The sequence below is a fragment of the Mirounga leonina genome, unplaced genomic scaffold (assembly GCF_011800145.1).
Source record: "Mirounga leonina isolate KUSES-001 unplaced genomic scaffold, KU_Mleo_1.0 Mir_125, whole genome shotgun sequence".
Taxonomy (NCBI): Eukaryota; Metazoa; Chordata; class Mammalia; order Carnivora; family Phocidae; genus Mirounga; species Mirounga leonina.
Window position 1 is genome coordinate 75,811,677 of NW_023270305.1, and position 25,466 is coordinate 75,837,142.

General features: G+C 38.1%; 1 protein-coding gene across 2 annotated transcripts in view; it reads left to right on the top strand.

Moving 5' to 3' along the window:
* MRPS9 (mitochondrial ribosomal protein S9) overlaps window positions 1–25,466 on the top strand; it is a 61,465-nt gene that overhangs the window by 32,504 nt on the left and 3,495 nt on the right. For both annotated transcript variants that reach the window (XM_035001867.1, XM_035001868.1), the window contains exons 5-9: window positions 9,309–9,388; window positions 18,019–18,104; window positions 18,930–19,005; window positions 21,435–21,600; window positions 22,541–22,649. In XM_035001867.1, the coding sequence (XP_034857758.1) occupies window positions 9,309–9,388; window positions 18,019–18,104; window positions 18,930–19,005; window positions 21,435–21,600; window positions 22,541–22,649 (517 nt within the window). The remainder of the gene's footprint in view (window positions 1–9,308; window positions 9,389–18,018; window positions 18,105–18,929; window positions 19,006–21,434; window positions 21,601–22,540; window positions 22,650–25,466) is intronic.

The following is a 25,466-nucleotide window of genomic DNA, read 5'->3' on the forward strand; positions in this document are numbered from 1 at the left end:
AGGTATTATGCAGAAGCAAACGTATTTATGAGACATTAACAGATACTAGAAATAAATGAACTCAGTATTCATTTCAAGAAGGTAGGAAAGGAACTAAGTTGATGAATGAAGAAATTTTGAGGTAGGATAAATAAAACCAACTAGTTCTTCGAAAAAGCCAATGAAATTGATCAACTTCTGGCAAGTCTGGTCAAGGAAAAAAGAAAACATAAAATTTAGGACAATATTAATCATTTTAAATAACATTCAGAGGATAGTTTTAATAGTAGCTTTATTCTAATTAATTTGAAAAATATCCTAATTAATAGGGACGCCTGGGTGGCTCAGTTGGTTAGGCATCTTCCTTCGGCTCAGGTCATGATCCCAGGGCCCTTGCTCAGCAGGGAGCCCGCTTCTCCCTCTGCCTGCCGCTCCCCTTGCTTGAGCTCTCTCTCTCACTCATTCTCTGACAAATAAATAAATAAAATCTTTAAAATATGTATATCCTAATTAATAACTAGTATTTATTGAAACGTAGAGTGGGCCAGGCAACAGTTCTAAATGCTTTGTATGTATTTATTCATAATCTTCACCACAGTTTTATTAAGTAGATACTATCATGTTCCCCATTTTACAGATGAAGGAATTAAAACCTGGAGAGTAATCTTCCAAGAACACACAGCTAGGGAAGTGGCTGAGGCAGGGGGGAGGAGTTAAGATGGTGGAGGAGTAGGGGGACCGTAAGCTTGCTTCGTCCCTCAATCACAGCTAGATAAATATCAAATCGTTCTGAACACCCAAGAAGTCAATCTGACTGAGAGAATAAAACTGCAAGCCTGCAAGGAAGTGGCTGAGGTAGGATGTAGGTAGGCCCTGACAGTCTCGACTCCGAAGCACTGCCACACCTCCCTGACTCTCAAACAGGTAGTAATTGTCTTAGGGAGAATATTGGTTAGACTAAAAGCTGGAGAAGTCAAAGGTAATCAGAGATCTAACCAGAGAAGCACCAGGCCCAGAGGTTCTTTGAGTTCTCTCATACTTGTAAAAGCTTGAATTTTTATATTATGTGAACTGTTGCAGAGTAGAAAAAATAAAATCTGCAGGTTCACTTTATAGGCTCACACAATTACTAGATCTGGACGTGAACTGCAGAAAAACCTGTAGTCTAGTCTCATCTCATTAAATAAAATGACAGCAAACCAAATAAAGCATTATATTAAGAGAATATACCAGAGGACCTTTTTACCCCCAGGAATATAAGGATGGTTTAATATTAGGAATTTATTAGTGTGTTATTTGAGTCAGGGAATAAATCTTTTCCTAGATAAAAAAAGGTCATTAAACAAAATTCAGCATTTATTTTTTGATGAAAGTCTTAATCTAGAAAAAAGAAACTTTATTAGTTTGAGAAAAACTATCAGGAGAAACAGAAACACATTAAATTAAAAAACATACCACTGGATTACTTTACCTTACGTTCAGGAATAAGATAAGTATGCCCACACTTGCCTCTGGTATTCAGTATTGCTTTGAAAGGCTTAACCAGTGGGATTAAAAAAGGTAGAGAGGTTAGGAATAAGTCAGTTATTATTCACAGATGTTAGGATTGCCCATCCAGAAAATACAAACCACAAACTAAAATCTATATTAGACTTACAGTAGAATATCATTATTTGCATATCTGAATATTAAAAATATTCAAATTATGAGTTCTAATTTTTTTAAATGATACTTTTTTTTTTTTTTAAGATTTTTATTTTAGAGCACGCAAGAGAGAGAGAACGCGAGCAGGGAGTGGGGCAGAGGAGCAGAGCGGGAAGGAAAGGGAGGAGGGGAAAGAATCTCAAGCCCACTCCACGCTGAGCACAGAGCCTGACCTGGGGCTCTATCTGAGATCATGACCTGAGTCGAAATCAAGAGTCGGATGCTTAACCAACTGAGCCACCCAGGTGCCCCTTAAGTAGTACTGTCATAAAAACATGCCACAGTATAGGTAAAGGGCAAAATGCTAATTGTGCAGAATGATATGAGCATCCTGCCAGTTGACAACTTGGTGGCCAAATCCACACAAGTCAGTATGGAATGGAGTGTAATGATGATTTAAGTAACATGATAATCACATTGGTAACAAATAAATTGTGATTTTTCTCTGCCTGTATGTATTTTGGTGGACAGGAACTGTTTTAAAAACATTGAATTCCAGCTTTAAAAATACATATCTACATATACACATAGAAAAATATGTATCCCATGTGTATTCTGTTTTTTCCATCATTTCTTTGTATACACTTCTTACTCATCTTTGTTCTAATTTTACATCTATAATTAAATTATGAAACTCCTTTTGCTAAAGTTTACCTTGTCATCCTTGGTTGAATGGAGTTCATTTTCTAAAAGATTCTTCAAAGAGGTCTCATAGATTACAAAATTTCTTGAGCACTTACGTGTTTAAAATTATTTTCCTATAGCCTTGATACTTGAAGGACAGCTAGGCTGGAGGGAAAGATCTTTGGTTCACACTTTCCTGAAAGTGCTTGCTATAGTTGTCTTGCTTTGTTGTTTTTAAGAAGTCTTAGATCAGTCTAGTTATTCTTTCCTTATAAGTCATTTAATCTTTTTCCCTGGTGGTCCTAAGGATTCTTTATCTTTGTTGAGTAGCTTTGTGGAAGTATGATGTTGAGTTGATTATTAAGAGTTAGCTTACTGGGGCGCCTGGGTGGGTCAGTCATTAAGCATCTGCCTTTGGCTCAGGTTGGGATCCTGGGATCGAGCCCCACATCAGGCTCCCTGCTCGGCAGGAAGCCTGCTTCTCCCTCTCCCACTCCCCCTGCTTGTGTTCCCTCTCTCGCTTTGTATCTCTCTGTCAAATAAATAAAGTCTTTAAAAAAAAAAAAGTTAGCTTACTCTGCTGCCGATGAGGTCTTTCAGTATCATAGATTCAAGTCCTTTACACCCAGAAAGGTTTTTTTTAATAGTTACAAATACTAGTTCTGTTCCACTTTCTGTTTTGCCCCTTGGGACTCCAATTATATAAATGTTATTCCTTCTTTGGTTGTTTTCCACTTCAACTGCAGTCTGTCTCTGATTCATCTTCCCTTTTTTTTGGGTCTCATCTTCATTTTCTTGACTGTTTTTCTACTTTTTCTCCAGTGTCCTTTATAATGTTTTTAATCTACTTCTTCTTTGGGTAATTTATAAGTCAGTCTACATTTCTAATGATTTTAGCTTTTTTTCCTGTTTTTTCCGAGTTTAATCAAGTTGTTTCATTTCTTTTAGTTGTCCATTATGAGCTCATATTTTGAAGATTTGATTCAGAGTGTTCTCCAGTAAACCCAAATGCTTGTTTGAAAATATTTAATTCAGTTTGGAGTGTTGCATTTCACTTTCCTTCTGTTTTGTCATTGGTTTTGGTAAGGATGAATTTTCTTTAGCTGAACATTTGGATTCTCATTTTCTGTTTTATTTTTGTAGCAGTCTTTAAAAAATAGATGGAAGTAGGCGTCTGCATTTCTGTGGACAGAAGTGTCCTTTTTTTTTTTTTTTTTTTAAGATTTACCTATTTATTTTAGAGAGCGAGCACAAGCAGGAGGGGCAAAGAGAGGGACAGAACATATCAAGCAGACTCTGCGCTGAGCGTGAAGCCCAACACAGGGCTTGATCCCACAACTCCAAGACCACGGCCTGAGCTGAAACCAAGAGCTGGGCACCCAACCAGCTGCGCCACCCAGGTGCCCCAGAAGTGTCCTATTTCTTAATCTACTCAATGGAATTTAAAAAAAATAGAGTGTATCCAGAACATGACAGAATTGGCTCAAGACTTAAAAGTTTATTTATGATTTTGGAATTAAGAAATTTACATTCTAGAATAGAATTAAAGTGACTAGTTGAAGGATAAACATACAACTATCAAATAATGGATAATATTATGTCCTTAAGTCATAAAATGAAAAGGACAAAGATCAATAAATTATCTATTTTAAAATTCAGAACTTCTCTTTGGAAAAAAGACAGTATAAATTTAAAAAGCAAGCAACAGGGGTACCTGGATGGCTCAGTCAGTTAAGCATCTGACAAAATAGGCAATTCATAAATGAAAATACAAGTAACCAGTAAACACAGGAAATTATCAGATCAGAAACAATGTTTTATAAAACAATGATAGATCATTACACTTACCAGATTAGAAATTATAAATATTATGTGTCAGCAAAAAATTAGAAACCATCTAAACATTTACCAATTAGGGTAGCTAACTAAACTGTCACAGAATTCTACTGTGGAGTAATATGCTGATAATCAAGAGAGAGGTAGTTTCAGGGGTGCCTGAGTGGCTCAGTCTCGGTTAAGCGGCCAGCTCTTGATTTTGGGTCAGGTCATGATCTCAGGGTTGTGAGATCGAGCCTTGTGTCGGGCTCCGCACTGACACTGGAGCCTGCTTAAGATCCTCTCTCTCCTCTCCCTCTGCCCTACTACTCCCCCCTCATTCACACATACTTCCGCTCTCTCTCTCTCTCCCTCGCTTTCTGTCTCTCAATCCCCCCCAAAAAGAGAGAAAAAGGTAGTTCCAGTTGTATCGGTACAGATGAGACACACTGTTGGGTGAGAAAAGGAAGTGAAAATGGTGTAGTGTTGTCCTAGTCCATTCAGGTTACCATACTCTCGGTAGCTTACAAACCAAAGAAATTTATTTCTCCTAGTTCTGGAGGCTGGGAAGTCCAAAATCAAGACAGCAGGTGAGAGCCTGCTTCCTGGTTCATAGACCACTGTCTTTCCCTGTGTCCTCACATGGCGAAGGGACCCAGGATCTCTGGGGTTCCCTCTGTGAGGGCACTCATCCTATTTATGAGGGCTTTGCCCGTATGACCCGGTCACCTCCCAAAGACCCCATACCAAAATACCAGCACATTGAGGATTAGGTTCCGACATGAATTTTGGGGGCAGGGGAAGACAAATTGTCTATAGGAAGTATGTAGTGTAAATACAGCTTAATACCATTTGTGTTTTTAAAAAACATGCAGACAGTCCTCTGTATTTCAGTAGGTAGACATAGGTAAATGTACTGAAAGAGTCTAGAACAGTCAACTTCAGCCTTGCCTCTGGCAAGGGAATTCTAATATTTAATCTTTATAAAAAGAATAAAAAGATGTGTTCAGAGGGAAATTTATAGCATTGTGAATGCGTATAGTAGAAAAGAAGATCTAAAATCACTTATCTAAGCTTCCATCTTAGGAAACTAGATAAAGAAGAGCAAATTAAATCCAAAGTAAGTAGAAGAAAAAATGATAAAAATTATAGCAGAAGTTAGTGAAGTTGAAAACAGGAAATCAGTGGAGAAAATCAACAAAAACTGGTTCTTTGATAATAGATTTTATATGTCAGTTTTATCAATAAAATCGATGAGCCTCTAGTCAGGCTAACTGAAAGAAAGGAGTGTGGACACAGATTACTAGTACCAGAAATGAAAGAAAGGGATCCCAGGGACATTAAAAGGATAATCAAGGAATACCATGAACAACTCTATGCCTACAGATACAATAACCTACATGAAATGGACCATTTCCTTGTAGGTTAGATACAATCTGCCAAAACTTACACCAGAAGTAGACAATTTGAATAGGCCTATATCATTTAAAGAAATTGAATCAGTAGTTAATAACCCAGAAGACCTTGGGTTTGGCCATGGCTTTTTAGATACAACACCAAAGGAGAAGCTGGATTTCATTAAAATTCAAATTTTCTGCTATGAGAAAGACACTGTCAAGAGAATGAAAAGACAAGTCACAGATTGTAGAAAATATTTGGAAAAGACATATTGATAAAGGACTGTTATCCACAATAGACAAGGAATTCTTAAACTCAACAGTAAGAAAACCAATGACCCAATTTAAAAATTGGCCAAAGTTCTTAATAGATACCACAGAAGATATATACATGGCAAACATATGACAAGATGCTTCACATCAGGGAAATGCCAATTAAAGCAACAGTGAGATATCACTACATACCTGTTAGAATGGCCAAAATCCAGAACACTGACACCACCAAATTGTGCCAAGGACGATGAGCAACAGGAGCTCTTGGGACTACAAAAATGGTACAGCCACTTTTAAAGAGAGTTTGGCGGTTTCTTACAAAACTAAACATAACTCTTCCCATATGATCCAGCATTTGTGTTCCTTGGTATTTATCCAGAGGGGTTGAACACTTAAGGCCACACAGAAACCTGCAGACAGATGTTTATAGGGCAGTAGGTGGAGCACAGAGGATCCTTGGGGCACTGAAATTACTCTGTATAGTATTATAGTGGTGGGCCCAAACCCACCGAGTGTATAACAAGAGTGAACCCTAATGTTAACTATGGACTTAGGGTGATAATGATGCGCCAGAGCGAGTAGGCGTATCACTTGTAACAAAGGTACCACACTGTTAGGGGATGTTTATAATGGAGGTGGCTATGCATATGTGGGAGCAAAGATGGTACATGGGAAATCTCTGTCTTCCTCTCAACTTTGCTGTGAACTGCTCTAAAGAAAAAGTTTGTTGAAAAAATAGTGAAAGAAGGGTATATTGCATAAAGTTAATTTTATAGAAAACATAGTTAAATGAGGGGGCAGTGTCAAGAACAACAAAAACTAAAATACAGATAAAACTTACAAAAATATGCAAGAGTTTTTATGTAGAAAATTATGAAACTTAAAGCTCATAGCTGAAAGCCTAAATAGAAAAAAGATTCCATGTTCCTGTAAAGAAAGATACTGCAAAGTTATTTCCTTAAAAATTATGAACAAACATGTATAATTTGAATCAAAGTCCTGGTAGGACTTTTGGGAGATATTTATAAACTTTATTTGAAAGAGTGAATGTGCAAGAAGCAGAGAAAAATTTTTAAAAAGAAGTAAGGATAATGTAGCAACCTTACCCTACCAGCTATCAAAATGCAGCAAAAGCTTATTTTAATCAGATGGTGGTAGTGGTGCAGTATTCTGACAGACCAACCTGTGGACGAGATTATTCAGCATTAGCATGTTTGTTTATACCACATTTTGTGAATTCTAAAACAGTTTTCAGTTTTAACAATTTGACAACAGGATTCATTTTACAATTAATGTAAACCATGATGATCACTTTTTCTTTCCTTCTTTGTATAAGATACATGATGGGACATCTTAAAATCTGTGACATCTTAGATTGAATGAAGTATTATGAAATCAAGTATATACACACACACCTCTATATGCTCACACTCTCACACATGAAATGAGACCCAACTCAGAAACCCCTCCCAACTTTTACAGTAGAGTCTTATCTGCAACCATGATATTTGTCTTTTTTAGGCGCTTTCTAACTGACTGCTTTAACGATACAGAGCAAATGGATTGCATAGTGAAGTTATAAATATTGGAAAATATGCAGGATTTCATGAAGTGTGTGAAAATGATGTTGGAGAAGTATTTAATTCATCCACAACCATTGGCATATAAGAATCTGTTTTTCTTTTTTAAGCTAAAATCCCTATCAAGACTTTTCTTCCTAATTTACTATGAAATTTTGGTCTTTGTTTTAAATATATTCACTTAAAGTGACCTATGTGTAATGTCAGTTATCCTCAGAAGCAGAAGTATTCTATTTATTGTACAGGTGGTATTTCAACACAAGAGCGTAGTGGAGCGCCTGGGTGGTTAAGCGTCGGACTCTTGGTTTTGGCTCAGTTCGTGATCTCGGGGTCATGAGATCGAGCCCCCCTTTGGGCTCTGTGCTCGGCGTGGAGTCTGCTTGAGATTCTCTCTCCTTCTCCTTTTGCCCCTACCCCTGCTCCTGCTCGCTCGAGTGCTCTCTCACACACTCTCTCTCTCTCAAATTAATCTTTAAAAAAAGATTACTCAACAGAAGAGTATAGTATCAAAAAACTGATGGGATAAAGATTCTCTTTGCTGGACAAGGTAATAACTTGGATTTCTGCCTGATGAACATAGATTTCAGACAAATGAAATTTCTGAACATGAAAAAATTTTTTTTTCCAGAAGAAAATATAGGAAAATAGTTTCTAGAAAGCCTAAAGTCTTAAAGCATGCTCTCTCCATAGGAGTGATGTTGTCCCCGGGGGGGCATAAATGGATTCATAGGAGATGAGAAAAGTCTGAGCTGTTAGAATGTTTACAGCCCTCCAAAGGGCCACCGTGTACATCAGCAGATCCACAATATATTGGTGGTATTGAAGTTTCATGGGGAGTAAGGCAATTAGGAAAAAGATGTCTAACAAGGCTCTTTAGTAGGGATGATAGTGAGAAACAGCTGATAAACCGTGCCATAGAGGAAAGTGACAGATTCTACAGTATACATACATAAATTTTAAACTTCTTGACAATGAAAGACAACTGTAAGCCGAATTAAAAGGTGGGTGACACAGGATTTCAACACATTAAGGCTGTCTGTGTTTGTCTCACACACCCTCCCCATGGGGAAAAAAAAAAAGATAAAGCACCTCATCCTTAAAAAAAAAAAAGAAAGATGCTTTCTCTAAAAAATAATCTTTTTAAAAAAAGTGACAGATTGGAAGAAAAGAGTTTTCAACTTCTGTAATTGACAGAGGAGTATACCTTTAACATATTGAAGTTCCCACAAATGGTTAACCAAGAAACAACTCGGTAGAAATAAGGGCAAAGGATGTGGACTCAGGTTTGGTTCATTTACTACAGTGACTTCATTCCTCAGTTTGTTTGGTGTTTATTAGATGTGAATGACCATCTGTATTTCAAAAGGAATTACACATAACACCTTGTGGGGGCCCCTTCTGTTTTAGACATTTAAACTCTCGGAGGTATGTCACCACAGAGTTGGAGCAAATAATGTGGCATGGAAAAATCCATTTAGTTTTTTTTCTTTGTTGTTTTATTATGCCTTTTCCTAATTTCCTGAATGTATGACGTCATTACTTTATCAGTTTCCCTTTTTAAGAATATGGGAGTGTGTTGTATTTATAGCTAAACCTAGATTTTTTTTGTTCCAACGAGATGATTTTTGCTATTTTATGTGTGTTTATTTAAAACAAGTTCTAGAATTCTCATGATGAAATATACAGGAATATTATCAGATACAAACATTGTTTTGTGTTAATGAGTGTGGAATATTAAATATCCTAAATAGTTTGCATGCACATTAAACATGCTGAACTAAATATTAAAATTCTAAATATTAATGCTGTTTTGTCATTTTAAAAGTTAATCAGAATTGTAGACATGTCTCCTAACTTCAGTTAAACATAGCTATTTGGTCTCTCTCGGCATTAATTTTTATTTTTGTTTATTTGTTTTCATCTGGCTTTTTATTAGCAATCCAGTGGGGAGAAGATGGCCGTCCATTTCATTTTCTCTTTTACACTGGCAAACAGTCGTATTATTCATTAATGCATGTAAGTATATTACATCAGTGATTAATATGAACTGTAAGCTAAGTGACTGTACCAGATATTTTGTTCGGCTTCAGGATTTACCTAGTATGTTTCCTATTGTGCGAAACTAAGACCTCTAGAGGTAAGGCAGTATGTCGAAAGACTGTATGTATTATTAATTCATTTTTGCTAAAGGTAAATAAACATCATAGAATTTGTATCAGGATGGTTTGGCCTTAAAATGCTGGTTCTTGCAAATTGAGATTGTTTTGGGAGGTAAGTGCTCCACTGAGTAATAATGCATGCACAGAAGGTAAGGTGCGAAGCTGGAAAGGGGACGAGTATGTGCTGCTGTCAGGGGCTGTAAGGCATTGACCACGGAGAGAGTCAAAATGTCGTCTGTACTTTCTGTTTATTCATACACAGTTTTTGCCTTTCAGAGGCAAGTGCAGCATTAGGAGTCTAGAATTTGTGCCTCCAAAAGACCTAAGAAATGGTTTTATTACACCGTGACTTGCATCTGTGTTTGAGTGTACTGGGAACAGCTTTCTGTTGTTGTTTCAGAACTGTGTTTGGTAGCGTGCAAATTTGGGGGTTCCCTAGGGTGCTATGAATAAAATGGCTAGATGCTAATACCCGATTTTTGACAACAGGACCCGTGTTACCTTAAGAACACGATGTCAAGTTTTATTTTCTTCACAATACGATTTTTAAAAGTTGCAAAAACACTCACTGGGCTTCCCCATCCTCAGTCAGCTTTCAGGTTGCTTGAATCCCAGGCACACATTCACTCGGCTCTTTTAGAACTCTCTGGTGTTTATTTGTGCTCCACAGACCCAAAGGACAAAATCCCCACTTGTCAGGTACATTTATTTCTGGGGGAAAAAAAAGAAAACCTTCTTTTCGCTTTTTGTTGACCTTGGGCAAATGAGCTTCTTGCCCTGGCAGAAATGAAATGAATGATAAATGTAGAGTGTGTCTTTGCTGACTAATGGAGCTGCGGCTGGCGCTCCGCCGAGCTGCCCCCGCAGCCCGAGGCTGCCCGAGGACCCCTGCTGTTCATTTAAATAGGTATGTCAAATCTGCCTCCCAACGCTGCTGGTTTGATCTGTGGTAATATTTGTGAAGGTTCCATATGGACTTGAGCCCCCTGCAGTGCTAAGAAATAATGTACAACGCTTCATGGTGCAGACGCAAATTTTCTCTGAAAAGGGATGCAGTGCTGCGTTTTAGCTGTCGGAGGGGATGATGGAGCTGACGCGCTAGGCCTGTCAACTTGTTACACGGATGGGTTGCACGCAGCGAAGCTGTGGAAAATCTGTGCCTTTTAACTTTTCTACTTAATCACGGTTGTAGCGTTGCCTTTAGACTGTATGCTACATTAATTCTCTTCCTGCCTTCTGCCTTTCATCCCGAGTTTCACGGAAAAAAGTAAAGCATGCAGGTCGTGTAGGGGAGCCTTACCAAACAGCTGTCAGCCGACATGCCATTTGCATTTGTTTGGGCTGAAACTGAGCAACCCAAGGGCAAGATGTTTTGTTGCATTCCATCAGAGTGAAGAAATTACACATTGTAGAAGGGGCCTACTTTCGATTTGGGTTGGTTTCTGTGTTTTAGAAAGGTACTGCTCAAGAAACCGGTCGGTTTCTCAGTGGATAAAATGCTACCGTACTCTGACTGAAAATGTCAAATTACGTCTGATTAATAAAGGTTTGGTTTTTTCTTTTTGAGTAGTATAGTTTCTGTTACGTAGAGCAGAGTTCTTTGGGCTTTTCTGTTTTAGTGAAACTCCAGTAATTTAGGGCAGTTTATATTGTTGGGTGTTCTGACTCCCCAAGCAGTGTGGGGCTTCGCATTTGTTGTATTGCTCATCGGAACAGTTTACACGTATGAATTACAGCTCTTTTGGATTAACTTGAGCATTTTAATGCGGATAATTAATAAAACCTTGTATTTGCAAAACTTCTTTTTATGGAATCTTAAAGTAAATTTATGCGTGGAGAAAAGGACAAATGCCTTCCTAAATATATGCCAATCAGCGCCCTCTATGGCCGGTGTTATTAATTAACAACTGTAGTCCTCCCAGCCTCATTTCCTAGATCATGCAGATGAGCTTCCTCCTAGAGGCGCTCTCTTACTTTGAAATAGTATGTGACTAAATATCCACTGGTCAGCTTACAGAAGTGGTTTTGTAGGGAAGTCAGGCATTGGGTAAAAAGAAAAAGGATAAAACTGCTTCATGTGTTTGCTTGCTCCTTTGTTCTGCCTTCTCTTGGCCGGGGAGGGGGGCGGTCTGCCTTTTGGCGGCGGGTTGGGGGTGGGTGGGTGGGGTGTCAGATGCTATTCATTCTGTAGGAGAGTGATCCCACTGCAGCAAGGAGTCAGCCCCCAAAGACTGTGGCAGGCCCTAAACACTTGGAAATGTATCTTTGTTCTTGCCATTTCTTTGATACAGTTTCTTACCATGTGACAGGGTAAAAAGACCATAAGCCAAACTAGGTTTTTATCATTAGCCAACTGTAATTGTGTCAGGCATGGCAGTCATGGGCCAAGCTTTTTGACAAACAAAAAACCCCACAGATCTAGAGCATGTGTGCAGTTCTGCCCAGGAGACCTTTCTGACATCAATTAACCTTTTTATCTTCTGTAAATAATGTATTTGGTAAATTAGTATTTGGTCACTGTTTGTGTAATAGACTTATATATTACCTCACAGCAACTAATACAAGAGAGTCCCAATGTGGCTTACATACAGTGTTTTAGTGAACACTGTTTCCAGTTGGCCTATCATCAGTCCATCCAGTCTATCATCAGTCCTCTCCTTATGGAGAGGCAGGGAGGTTTTTGAGGGAAGATGAGGACGAGAAGAAAGAAGCGATTTATTGTTCCTGCCCAGAAGTGAAGCATGATAGGAAAGCGTAAAGTGGAGGAAATGTGCTGATCCGTGGTGGTCTCAGACTTTGTAAATGTGTTACCTTCCAAAGGTCGTTACCACCTTCCTTGGAACTCCCTTTTTCCTACGGATACGATATATGTCTTCAGGTTCCTGGGAAAGTCAATAAAAACCCACTGATTTTACACTGTAGTGAATGTGGTGTGCATATGTAATGTAAAAAGTATAGGACAGTATGAACAAGTAGTGTCTTAAACAATAAAAAGTAGTTTAAGTAAGAAGAAATAAGAGACTTAAGGAGTTTCTCAAAGGATCGTTGAGTATTGAAAAGGGAGCTCCACGCTTGATGGCACTGGCTCATCTGTCTTTTCTCACCCAAAATGGATGGCTTTCCTTTTCCATAATAGCCATGTGACGAGGAGAACTTGTATACTTTTCAGACATGATTTAGAGTTTCAGTTGAGGGTTTCAGGAGCAGAAGGAACAAACGGAGAAAAAGAAGTTTCTGAAACAACTGAGCCAAAGTATGAAGGAAAGGGAAGAATTTTTAAAGGATATATGTGTGCGGGCCAGAAAAGAAAATCCTATGCCATGGTACAACTGAGCTGTGAATAGCCTTGCTGTAGATGAGGGAGAAAACCCAGTGTGCACAGTCAGGAGACAGGCCAGAAGGGTGGTCTGTGTGCCCTTGGGACCTGCCAGCCTGGTGGGGGGTGGGGGGGTACCTGTCCAGACCGGCCACGCTGGTGGTGGAAGAAGGCTATGCCCATGAGCGAGACATTTACAACCTGGACAGCCATGGTTGAGTTTGGGCAGGGCCTTTAATTATGGGGAAAATGTTAACTCAGGTTTATTTGTTAATATATACACGTTCTTGAAAAATTTTACATTCACTCACTATAAGCGAATTAAAAATTATTTAAAATTCATTACGGGAGGTGATTATTTGACTCTGAAATGGGAACCCTTTGTAAAATATGATTCATTAAGTCCAGGCATGTCTACTGCAGCCTTTCCCGAAGTGCTTGGTAAGAAACACAGGTTATAAAATATTCTTCATGAAAAAGGTTCTGCCACGAAGTGAGTTTGGCAGTGCCGCGCATTGAGTCCTGGGAAACTCCACCAGGAGCCGCGTGATAGCATGATAAAGTCCAGCAGTGAAGAAGCCTGTTACAGTAACCCACTACTGCTCAAACATCAGATCACGGAACCCTTTCTGCCCAGAGCCCCTTTTAACTTTCCATGAAACCAGGGCTTAGGAAAAAATCATTTATCAAACACCTTAGGCATTTGCTGACATTTTACATGGTCTCCCTCACCCCAATTTCTATGATATGGTTGTGCATCTCTTTTTAGATGCAGTTTTGTTTTTTTTTAAAGATTTTATTTATTTATTTGACAGAGAGAGAGAGATAGTGAGAGAGGGAACACAAGCAGGGGGAGTGGGAAAGAGAGAAGCAGGCTTCCCGCCGAGCAGGGAGCCCGATGCAGGTCCCTGGGACCATGACCTGAGCTGAAGGCAGTCGCTTAACCAACTGAGCCACCCAGGTGCCCCTAGATGCAGTTTTTACTGCACTGGGAATTGAGCCTCTTAAATCTATAAACCTCATTTATATTTTAGGACTCGTTTTACAGTAAACAATGGAATATTTACAGAGTATTTCCATGAATTGAAGGAATTACATGGCCACAGATGAAATCGTACCCAAAAAAGTTTGAAATTAAGGAATAAGTAGATCATTATATATTAAACTATTCTGCTGAAGTGGAAAAAAAGTTAAAATTTGAAAGAAAACCAAGTAATTCTAATCCTGATAACTTATGCATAAACGGGATTCATTTGCCTTTTGAAAAAAGGCTGGCTTATTTAGAAAGTCTCTGATTTATTTGAAATGACTTAACCTTCTGTGTTCATAAAGCCTGAGAACAACAGCCCTTGAAGTGACTTCACTATGTGAAGATCCCAGAGTCCAATGAGCAGTCCTGGGGACTTAGTGCCACAGAATTCTTACGTAGTTTGCATCGTCTTTGGAACCTTGTGGTGAATATTTAAAACTTTTGATTTAGTGTCCTTATCTTTAAAAACGGAGTTAAAACAGCGACTCTTCTCACAATGAGGTATTATGAAATAACTCCTTTAAAACTGTGCAAAGTGCTGATTTTTAAAAAGCTACGGAGTGGCGCTGACATATCTCTGCATGCTTTTTTAAGGCAGCATATTGTATTCACAAAGTGATAGCAAGGGTGTGTGATAGCAGCATGTCACTTAAAACATTAGATACATAGCAGTAACTAGGATAAATGAATTCTGTATTATGTTTATTTCATTTTATTTCATTGTATATGCCAGTAGCCAAAAAATTGGGGAGATTGCTACTTAGGAAATCTGATTTTCTGTGACTTTTTTCTTTTTGGCAAACACATATTTTAAGTCCATTACTATTCTGTTATTTAACTAGCATCTAAGATGACAGTTACTATTAGTTTATTAGTGTATGTTTTGGGTATCAAAATACAGTTGACTTTTCCGATACCACCCCAACAAGAAATTTTGTTTACCCTTCCTAAAATTGGAATTTCTACATGATTAATATAGCCAAAACAGATTTTAGAAGAATACTAAAAAATCATATTGCTCATGCTCTTGGAAGGGTTTAGTTTAAACGCATCCCTTTTCTGCAACCTGAGCATCTGGTATTTTCAAATTAGGCACCTTCTAAATTTGACTCATACATTATGGAAATCTGATGACACGAGGGGTGGATAGGCTTGCTTTGATTTTATGAAATATTAATCATAGCTGTGATTAATGATTCAGCATTTCACATCTGGGTTATTCCTGTCGTATTTGAAAATTATACTATTAAGTACAGTATATAAACTTAGTGTAGGTGGGGTCACACTAATTCTCTAGTGTCCTTTAAAAATTAAGTGGAAACTCAACAATATATCAGAAGCTACCAGTGATAATCTGTGATGTTGACAGTTCCCGGCATATTTTATACCCTCAGGGATTTTTTGATGCAGGTTAGTACACATCTCTTCAGGGAACTGAAGCTACTGAATCTACTTTCCAGAGAGCTGTTGTCTCTAACTAACCAAGATAGGATCTCTAGAGTGGCTTTATTATATAGAAGAGAAAGAACAAATAGAAATGGTACACCAGTAAAATTGTTTCAGTTGTTAGACTCTTGAGTGCCATACCTCCCCCCTGCTGTCATTTCTTGACCTTTACTACAGGTCAGGCATTGCGCCAAATACTTGATGCATGTTTTCCTATTTAAAGAAATGTATGGGGTGGCTTAATGAGAATTATGTAATTCGATGGATCACAACCATCAAAGTGTAAGCGTCTGCTGTAAATGAATAAAATTTACCATGTTTGAAATTTGACGTGTACCATTCATGGGTGGTTTTCTCATAGTCCACATTTTTTTCTCATTATTTCACTTGTACTACTTCCAAATGATTATGGAGCTAAATATAACCATGGAAGGTAATGACAGTGAAAAAAATGTGAAGAAGAGTGTGGACTTAAAAGTCGGTCCAGAGTCACTGGAAAATGATGATGACTTTAGCAGTCCACACATTGACTTGAAATTTGACTATGAGGCAGGTCAATAATAATAATAGTAGCTATTATTATTATTATTTCTAGTTGCCATAGTTATTCCAGAAACTAACAGCCTTACAAACAGGAGAAGGCATCTTATTACTGTTGTTGGTGTTCTCTTGGATTCGCATTTTTTTTAGCTGGATTTGAAAGATACAACATCTCTGACTTCCGTACCCTCAGAACGTCCAGACTCTGGAGCAGACCAGAGAGACTGATGCCATTCCTTCACCAGAGCCCCGAGGTGTAGCAGTGTGGCTGGGGCCAGCCTGCTGACAGCGGGGGGCCCGGTGCACAGAGAGAGGCCGTGTGCGCTGTGTCTGTCTACTTTGTACGAGTGGGGTGGGATTCGTCTTCTGGGTTCTTGTTTCTTCCTTTATTTTACCTATTCAGAGCATTTGAGAATTGCTTTCTAGAAACAGGTGCACAGAAATTGTTCTGATATGGTATCCAGGTGGGGTCACAGTCCAGTATCTTAGCCTTTTAAAATGAGTTAAAAGTCAAATGAGACTTTACCATTCTTGGGAGATAAACTACAGAACCAGTCAAATGAGGCTTACCAATTCTTGGGAGATAAATTGTAGAATTTTAAGTTGAAGAGCGGGCATACATACTACACGTGGATGGCTCACATTCATTTTTGCTTTCTTTGGGGGTAGACGGTTGTGGTACTGCTGCTGCAGGTGGTGGATTTGTGCTTTGGGTATAGTTGTAGAGATTGTTATACTTAATATGGACACTAGAATAGAATTAACTGAATTTGTCCCTGTGCTGTATTATGTTGAACTAGATTCTTGATACTTCTCGTGTTTAGATCCAAACGTCAGTGTATGTAACTTAGGGTCATCATTAAAACAGATCAGTGGGCCCCACCCCAGAGGTTGCTCATCTGAAAGTCTGGGTTAGGGCCTGAGAAATCACAGTTCTAACCAGTTCTACGCTTACGCTGCCGCTGCTGCCCTGGAAACTTAACTTTACAGTTACCGAGCTGGTGATGGTTTCACTTTGTTTGAGATCCTCATGTACACTGTTAATGTACGCACGCTGGTACAGACAGAGACCCATGCAAAGGGACACTTCCCCTTTTCTTAGAACAAACTCTGTCAGCAACCTCTGGCAGTTTAATCAGAGCCAACAAGAAGTTGCCCTTCCAAAATTTGAAATTATTAAGACTGTTTGAGAGATGGATGAACATGTCTACAGTGACAAGTTGTGTCTTCATTATCTGACAGTAAGTAGCTGATGATATTGGAAGGTGTCATGATCAGCAAGAAAAAAATGTCATTTATATCATCTCTGGCTCATCCTTTGAAAATGTCTACTCATTAGGTATCAGTATGGTAGATTATGTTAAATTATAAGTGAATACACACATATTGGATGTGAGTCCTCAATGAAAATTTGTTCAGTCAAAAAACTGGGAGACAACTTGCATGATTCTACTTTTGTAAACTCATTTCCTGGAAAATGTATTTTATTGATACTATTCATTGCCAGATTATTGCTTTTTACAAGTTCTAACAAAATGGCAGTTTTCCCCCCGGTTTACATTACAATTTAACAAGTGACATACATTTACAGACTTTGTTGGAAAGTAAATTAATGGAAACAAATCAAATAATGAAACAAATATAATAGAAAACTTTTTAAGACATAGACTAACATGGTGAGGACTTAAATATTATGTAAATATTGAATATTAGATAAGTAGTTCAGTTGTAAATATCATACATAACTTTGCTGGTTAATTCCCTAAATTTAAAGTGCATATTGCTATATAAATTATGATTTCTTTATTTTTGTTTGTTTGTGGAACTTAAAGGAAAATAGTTTGTAGCTTTCTTTGGTGTTTTCCAACCTCACTAGAATTTTTTTATAGAGTAAATTTCTTACAGAGTTATTTAAAAATCAGTTAACGTATGCTATTATGTATGATACTAAATTCTCATTGAAATTATACTACCATCCTTTAGTTTGAGTGAGAAATAGTATAATTAAAAAGTGTTTTCAGTGTTATTTGCTGTGCAGCTAGATTCTGTGAGGAGGTCCCTTCTGAAATGAGGGATGCTCACAGGGAAAATATGAGTAGAAGTCATAATGTACCGTAGCTCTTATTTTAGCGTATATATTTTTTATTTGCCACAGGAAGCATATGGAAAGCTACTAGAAGCAGAAAAGCATCAGAACCAGTTGCAAGCCAAAGGTTTATTTTCAGAAAAAACTAAAACCAAGTAAGTTCTTCTCTCGCATTAAAATACATGCAAAATTTGAATGAAAAACATGCCACTTGTCATTGGTGGTGTTTAGGCATACTTAAAGCCTAGAAGTGTGTTCCCGATTTCAGCATTGATCATTAAAGTTAGGGGTCAAAATAACAGGCTGGTTTTTTGTTTGGGAGGAAGTAGATATTACAGCTGTTATTTTTATCTTCATTCCAGATTTATGTATTAAATGGCACTTACTTTTGAAGAGGAGATCCTCAGAATTTTTGTTTATATAGCTGTATATTTACTGAAATACCAAAAACAATTCAGGCATGTAAATGTTAAGATTTGGACTTCCATTGGGCAAACAGTGATAGGTTAGATCTGTCAGCCCGGTGCTTCACTACTTCTTATGCAGAAGACATGAGTCTTTGAGAATCCCTTGCTGAAGTCGTGCATACCACCGCTAGCTCTTCATTTGGACTTGATTACTACTTTAGTCCTCTGGCAGGCCAACGTTGTGTCCATTGCTTCTCCTTTGAAGTAAATAATGAAAAATAAGCACAGTGTTAATTTTTAGGAAACCTGGTAGCTTGGTGTATCACATGAGTTCCACAAGAGCGTGTTTAAGTCCTCCAACAAAACATTTGCTAGACTGGATGTCTTTCCTAAAGTAGAATGAGGGAATGAAATAACACTTCTCAAAAATAGTTTACTTAGGTGAAATTTTAATGCTCTAGAATACAAAAATTTTTTTCCCAATCAAGAATCGCTACTGCATGTGGGATCTTTTGTGATAGAACTCTAATTGCATGGTTAATTTAAAAGAGAATATATGTGATATTTTAACAGAGACCTGATTGGCAGCAGATGGCTGATTAAGGAGGAACTAGAAGAAATGTTAGTGGAAAAACTGTCAGATCAAGATGTGAGTGATTAATCTTTTAAATTTAAGGGGACTTGTGCCGTAAGAATGCAGACAATTGCTGTATTTAGGATTGTCACGGTAATGTTCCTCAGAGGCAGGTGTTCCTAAGACAGTTTTCCTTTCTAAAACATATGTATAGTTGGTTTCTGCCAGAGGGCCTTATTGCGGTCAGGAAGGTGACATGCCTCCTGGCCAGACCCTCCTATCCACAAGTGCCCTCGGTGTCCTCTGCCGGCGGTTCTAGGGAAGCGCAGCAGAGGTCAGTTTTCATCTCCTTCAGTAAAGCCGATAGCTAATTTTACAAGCTAATGTAAGGAGTTATCACAGGTGAAGTAGAAAAAGAAAGGAGCGCATGGTCGTCCTCGTGCAATTTGCTGCTCCCTGGCCTACTTGTGTGCAGTATCTAGAAGGGTGGTATTTTTCATCTTGGAATCTGAGAAACCACCTATGTCAGAATCACTTAAAATGCAGCCAGAAAACTGGTTAGAAAATGCAGTTTCCTAAGAATTCAGACCTCGCTCAGAAATTCCAGGAATTCTTCTTTTTAACCAGCTCCCCAGGTGAGTCTTACACCCTGTAAAGTCTGTGCCCCCTGCTTTAGGTTTTCATTGGAGCGCTCTTTTGCTAAAGGCTCTAATATACGCCAATATTATCTGAGGAAATTTGATGTTTTAAATATGCTGATATTCTAAATTTAGATTATTTCTAGAAGATTTGAGTGTAAGTTTCACAAATTGTTCCAAGAAGGATTTTTTCTTCCATGGCACTGGCTAACATTGTTAGTACCTTGCCACCCGTGTTGATTTTAAGTCATGTACTTAAATTGCGCTTTTTTTCATTTAACATATTGGAGAAATTAATGATTTGGAAATGTTGCAACTTGCTTAACAAGGTGTCAGGCATTTGGTGAGTGGTAGATCTGGAGTTAATTTCTAATATCCTAACTGCCAAGTCGCTATTGCTGCATTTGGATCTAACTGAAAAAAATCTCTCTTTGCTTCTTCATTGAATGTATCATTTCATTGTTTCCTATGTTTTCTGGCTGCTTTGATTTTTTTTATAATACAAGTTTGTTTTTTGGGTTTTTTTTGTTTTTCCATTTTGAAAACATCCTAAGGACTTCTTTTTAGAGGTGTGCAACTGGGAAGACCAAATATATGCATTTTCCATACATACACATAATGATGTATGTATCTCCTATACATAGACAGTAGATGTGTGGGTGATAGTCTGCTGTACTTTTGGGGTACTGGATAGCAGAAGAGATCCTGAAGTTGCTGGCTGGTATCAAGATGGAGGAGGCAGGGACTTCTTAAACCTTACCCCTAGCTCATCAGAAAGGCCATGCCAGACTCGTAGCTACCCCTCTGTACGTGCATAGTCAGCATGTGATGGAATTGAGAGAACAGCTGAGAGCAGAGGGCACAGGCCCAGAAATGGAGGGGAAGAACAGAGCTGTGTCAGTCCAGGTACCGCAGGTGGCAAGGTCTGTCACCCTTACCCAGAAAATTCCCCTCTCTTTTATTGTGACAGCACAGGAAGCAATAATTGAAGCAGTCTCTTAAAACTTACTGTTGAGATTTCTCCACATTTCAAATCATTAATGGCAGATGTTCACGATAAAGTCAGAGGAGTATGATTTTTAGGGTTGACAAAAACACAAATACGGTTATCAAAAATTGGGTCTCACACTCCACATTAAGGATCTCGAGTATTAGTTGTCTCCTTCTGCATAAACACTTTAGAATGATTACTCTGGCGTCTAATTTTAAGGGGTTAATACCAAGTTGTTTACTTTCTAATCACATGTTCGAGAACTATTAAAAAAAACGCACAGAGTAGCAGGGATAATTTATTTCAAGAGGTTGCCCTTTAAGTCAAGTATCTCTTGAATTTTTAAATAGCTTGATTGTTCGGTTTTAAAGGAAATCATAAACATTAAAGTAACACAGCTTGAACAGCTAAAGATATATTTGCCAAATGTATTATGAAATATAATTTAAGAGGTACATTTTCTCAAAATCAAACTCTTCCCATTTTACTATACATAACTGGAAATTATTTTTAAACCTCCTCTTGATCCAGTTAATAAAAGAGTAGAAATTACACTTGAAGATCATCTAAATATTTTTTGAAAATGAATTTAAATCTCAATTTCATGTAATTAAAATACAGAGAAGCTGGTTTTTCTTTGCTTGGTAAGTCTCTTTTGTTTCTCAAAAGAAAAGATTGGGCACTGAGGGATACACAGGGGAAGTGTTGCATCTGCAAGCTGTTTTAAAAGCAGCATGAAGGTGCAGGAGTGTCATCCTGTCAAAATTCATCAAGAAAAGCAACATTGGAAAAATCAGGTATACAAAAATAGAAAAAATTTAGCAAATGCAATTACACTTGCATCTTCTAATGAATTTTTATTTTATTGTCTGTAGTATGCACAGTTCATTCGGCTGCTAGAAAGGTTATTGACACTGTACGGTGGTGCCGAAGAAGAATTTGTGCAGAGATTCCGTAGGAGTGTAACTATTCAATCAAAAAAACAGCTGATTGAACCTGTGCAGTATGATGAGCAAGGAATGGCCTTCAGCACCAGCGAAGGTAATGACATTCCGTGGAGAGAAAATAAATTTTGTGAAAACTGAGAAACAACAATTATTTTTATTTGCTGTCACTCCCTGGTATTCAGTTGGTCCATTTGTTTTTTGCTACCGAAACATTGAATTTTCTAATTTTTAAGACTCTGTTGAAGTTTCAAAAATCTGAACCTTCTCATGTCCCAAGAAAAAATGTGGATGCGTACCTTCCCCATCTTGTTGATGCTTTTTATTTTTAGACTTATGTTAAATCTTTTTCACATTTTCAACTGGCAGAGACAAAAAATGTTTGTGATAAGGTTTCCCATCTGAAATGAAAATGCTCAGGGAATCTGGTTGTTGGCTACTGAAACTGTGAAACATGAAAACTTGAGGTCCTCAACCTCACATCTTCCCTGGAGCCATGCAGACTTTCATTATGATGCAGCTTTTAAGGCCTGGCCTATTAAATGATAAACCTGCAACTCTTCACAGTGGAGCATTCTTCCTTGGCATTTCAACTAATGCTTTCAAAGAAATGGGACCTTTCCTGAGGATTCTTTTCTTTTTTACCAATTATATTTTATTATACTGTTCATATATTTTTAAAAGTTACATGATTAGATATACTTACTGATTATCCAAGAAGAACACTGTAAAGTGGTTGTTTTTCTAAAGTAACATAAATAAATACGAATTACTTCATTGCTCATTGAAACTAATTTTAAATCATTGTGGTGTTCCTAAAATGGAGTTGAGGAACAAAATTACCCCATAATAAGCTCTATTGCATCGATAATGGTGTAGTTTGCCTGTTTTATTTTTGTTTGACTTATAATACTCATAGAACTTTACTACATATAGTGTAATAGTATATTGTCCTTCTGGGGAAAAAATATAACGTCGTTTTACCTACCCCATTCACCTCGAAGATTTTTACTAATAGAAATTCTGTATTTACAAAGGTAAAAGAAAGAGTGCCAAAGCGGAAGCAGTTGTTTATGAGCATGGAAGTGGAAAAATAAAAGTAAATGGAATCGATTATCTGCTTTACTTCCCAGTGACACAAGACAGGTTTGTTTCTCATTTTGCGTTTGCGTTTTGTCTTTATATTAAAAAGCCTTATGATTTTCTGATTATATATGTCTGAATGATTGTTTCTCTTTACCAATGTAATTAAATCAAACTAGCTAGAGGGAAGCTGTCACTGTTTTTTAAATGTGGTTTTCCAGATTTTGAAAAAGCATCTCTAGAATTCCTCGTTAATTGAATCTTCCTCCTCTATCAGATCCTACTGGAAGTTGAGTATTTTAGATGTATCTTCCTTTCTGAAATGCAGACTATGCCAAAATGAAAGAAAAGTAGATTCCCACCTTCTGTTTCCCTAGTTGGGGGGCGGATGTGCACAAAACAACAGAAACCAACCTTGGCCCTTACTAGCATAAATATTAGAAGAAGTCTGCTTTATCGCTCTGGATTTTTTTTGCTACTCAGAGGAAACTGATTACATACTGAGCAAGCAAATCTAAACCTGACATTGATGTGTTAAAACAAGAGCTCATCAGGCTTTGCTTTAGTTCCCAGTGCCAAATATGGCAGTTTTATTTTTTTGAACTTTGTATCCTATGGAGAAATAGACATTAATCATAAATAAGTATTACAATTCACATTCTCCAAATATGCTCATCTTCGATCTCTGTGAGTCACTATCTAAAGGCTTACTCTTTTGGAGGCGGTTATTATTTTTCTAGTAGTTACTGTCATTATCCACAAGTAACACAAGTTCTGCATGATTAGGCCCTGTTTCCTGAATGTGTAGTGCGCTATTTAAGGTGAAAAGAGGCAAAAGCTCTGCTGATCCCAGTGCTTATGTAAGGAAGAGAGGACCCTGTTAATGTCGTGCAAGTTTCTGGACCGAATAATGACTTCGGGAAATGTATGTTTATTTTATTGGTATGTGTGTCTGTGTCGAGGAGTAACCCACTCTAACTCCATTCAAATGGAGTAGGCTAATTCTGCCATCCTTCTCACAGGGAAATGGGTAGAGGAAGCTCTTCTTTCCCTTAAGAAAAGCCAGAGAGAGATCCAGAACGTCAGCACTGGAAACTGCTTGGAGGAATGGCATTTGACAGTAATAACCTGTTAGTTTACTTTCAGATATAACTCCTGATGCTTTAACCATAAATCTCAGTTATGGCTTGAACTCATAAATCAATAGGTATCCTTAGAACTTACTCTCCAGTTTGAATTCAGCAGGCATTTACTAAGGACGGTCTGTGTGCACCGTCTTGTTCTGGGTGTTGTGAAGATATCAGAGCTATTTAAATATGATTTCTATCATCAAGAGACTTCCTCTCTGATTGGGAAGCCTAAGTGAATCTTGGCAGAAATGGGCACCTGGACCATCTCGTCATCTTAAAGTGGTTGTAGGGATTGTGCTAGGCTGGCCTTCCCACGTGCAGGAGCAGCCAGGAGCTTACAGATTCAGCAGCAAGGTGACCACTAACCAGCAGGAACACAGCTAAACTGAGAATCAAGTGATCTCGCTTCGAGTTCTGATTTCTAGCTGTGTGACCTTAGCCCAGATACTTAAAGGTCACTTTGCTAGTTTGTAGGAGAATTGGACTTGATCTCTCAGATGCTCGCCTACAAGTCAGCTGGATGGCTAGCTCTCTTTCCAGGGTCCTTTCTTCAGGCTGTTTGCACAAATAGATCATTGGGAATGAACGTTGACTGTGTTGCCTTCCCAGTGCTATCAGAAAGTTTTTGTTCATTCATCCATTCACTTACACAACAGACATTTAATACTAAGTGCCTAGTACTGTGGAATACAAAGATTAATAACCCTTCTGATTTGGAAAGTCCTTTGCTCTGTCAGGCAACCACTAAAGTAACTCTTAACTGATCATCTGTGCAAAAGAAATACGTTCCTCACACAGCACTAGCCGTGTAATAGGGGAGATAAGGTTAGCATTCTAAGCAATTAAAAATAAATAAGAGCATGCATTTGTACATATGCTAAGTTATATGCTTTTGAATTGGTGCCATAAGGAGTTCGTTCAGAGAAGATGGAAAAGGAGATTGTTTTATATTTTTTTCAAAGTGACTTTGATTAGATAATAAAGAACAAAATAAATTTGATTCTTTTAACTCAGGATTCTGTCTGAGATGCCTGAGAGCAGATGAAGACTGTTTTTGCACGTATTTGTTTGCAGTCCAGATTAGTTAAAATCGATAGCTATATATAATCATCTTCAGTTGTTACCCTTTGGATCACACTTACGTATCAGTTAAGTTTTCTTCCTTAGTGTGCACCCACTTCCCAAATGTCCAGACCCTTCTTGGTGGTCTGTCTTACCTTGACCCCTGGTTCAGTCCCTCTAGTGTGTCTGGAGTAGATTAGAGAATGTGTTCTTTCTGAATTTGTCTCTATTTCTTTATATAAGCATTTGTTAGGGAATCTTAGAATTTTAGGACTTAACACAGGTAAGTGTTTAAGCTCCCAAACAAGTGGGTGACCAGAGCTGCTCCGTAATGTCACTTACATCACTAACCACTTACCTGTGTCAGGCAACACAGAGTCCCCCCCCCCCCCCCCACGCATGTCTGCGTGTCAATCCCATAGATTCTGTCTTGGCCTATCTTGCCCTGCTGGAAAAGTAGAATGGTGGAATTACATTATCAGTCTCTAAATTTTCTTTAGTTATTATGATAATATGGCTATTACTTAGAACAGTATTTTTTTTAAAGATTTTATTTATTTATTTGAGAGAGAGAATGAGAGACAGCACAAGAGGGAAGAGGGTCAGAGGGAGAGGCAGACCCCCCGCTGAGCAGAGAGCCCGATGCGGGACTCGATCCCGGGACCCCAGGATCATGACCTGGGCCGAA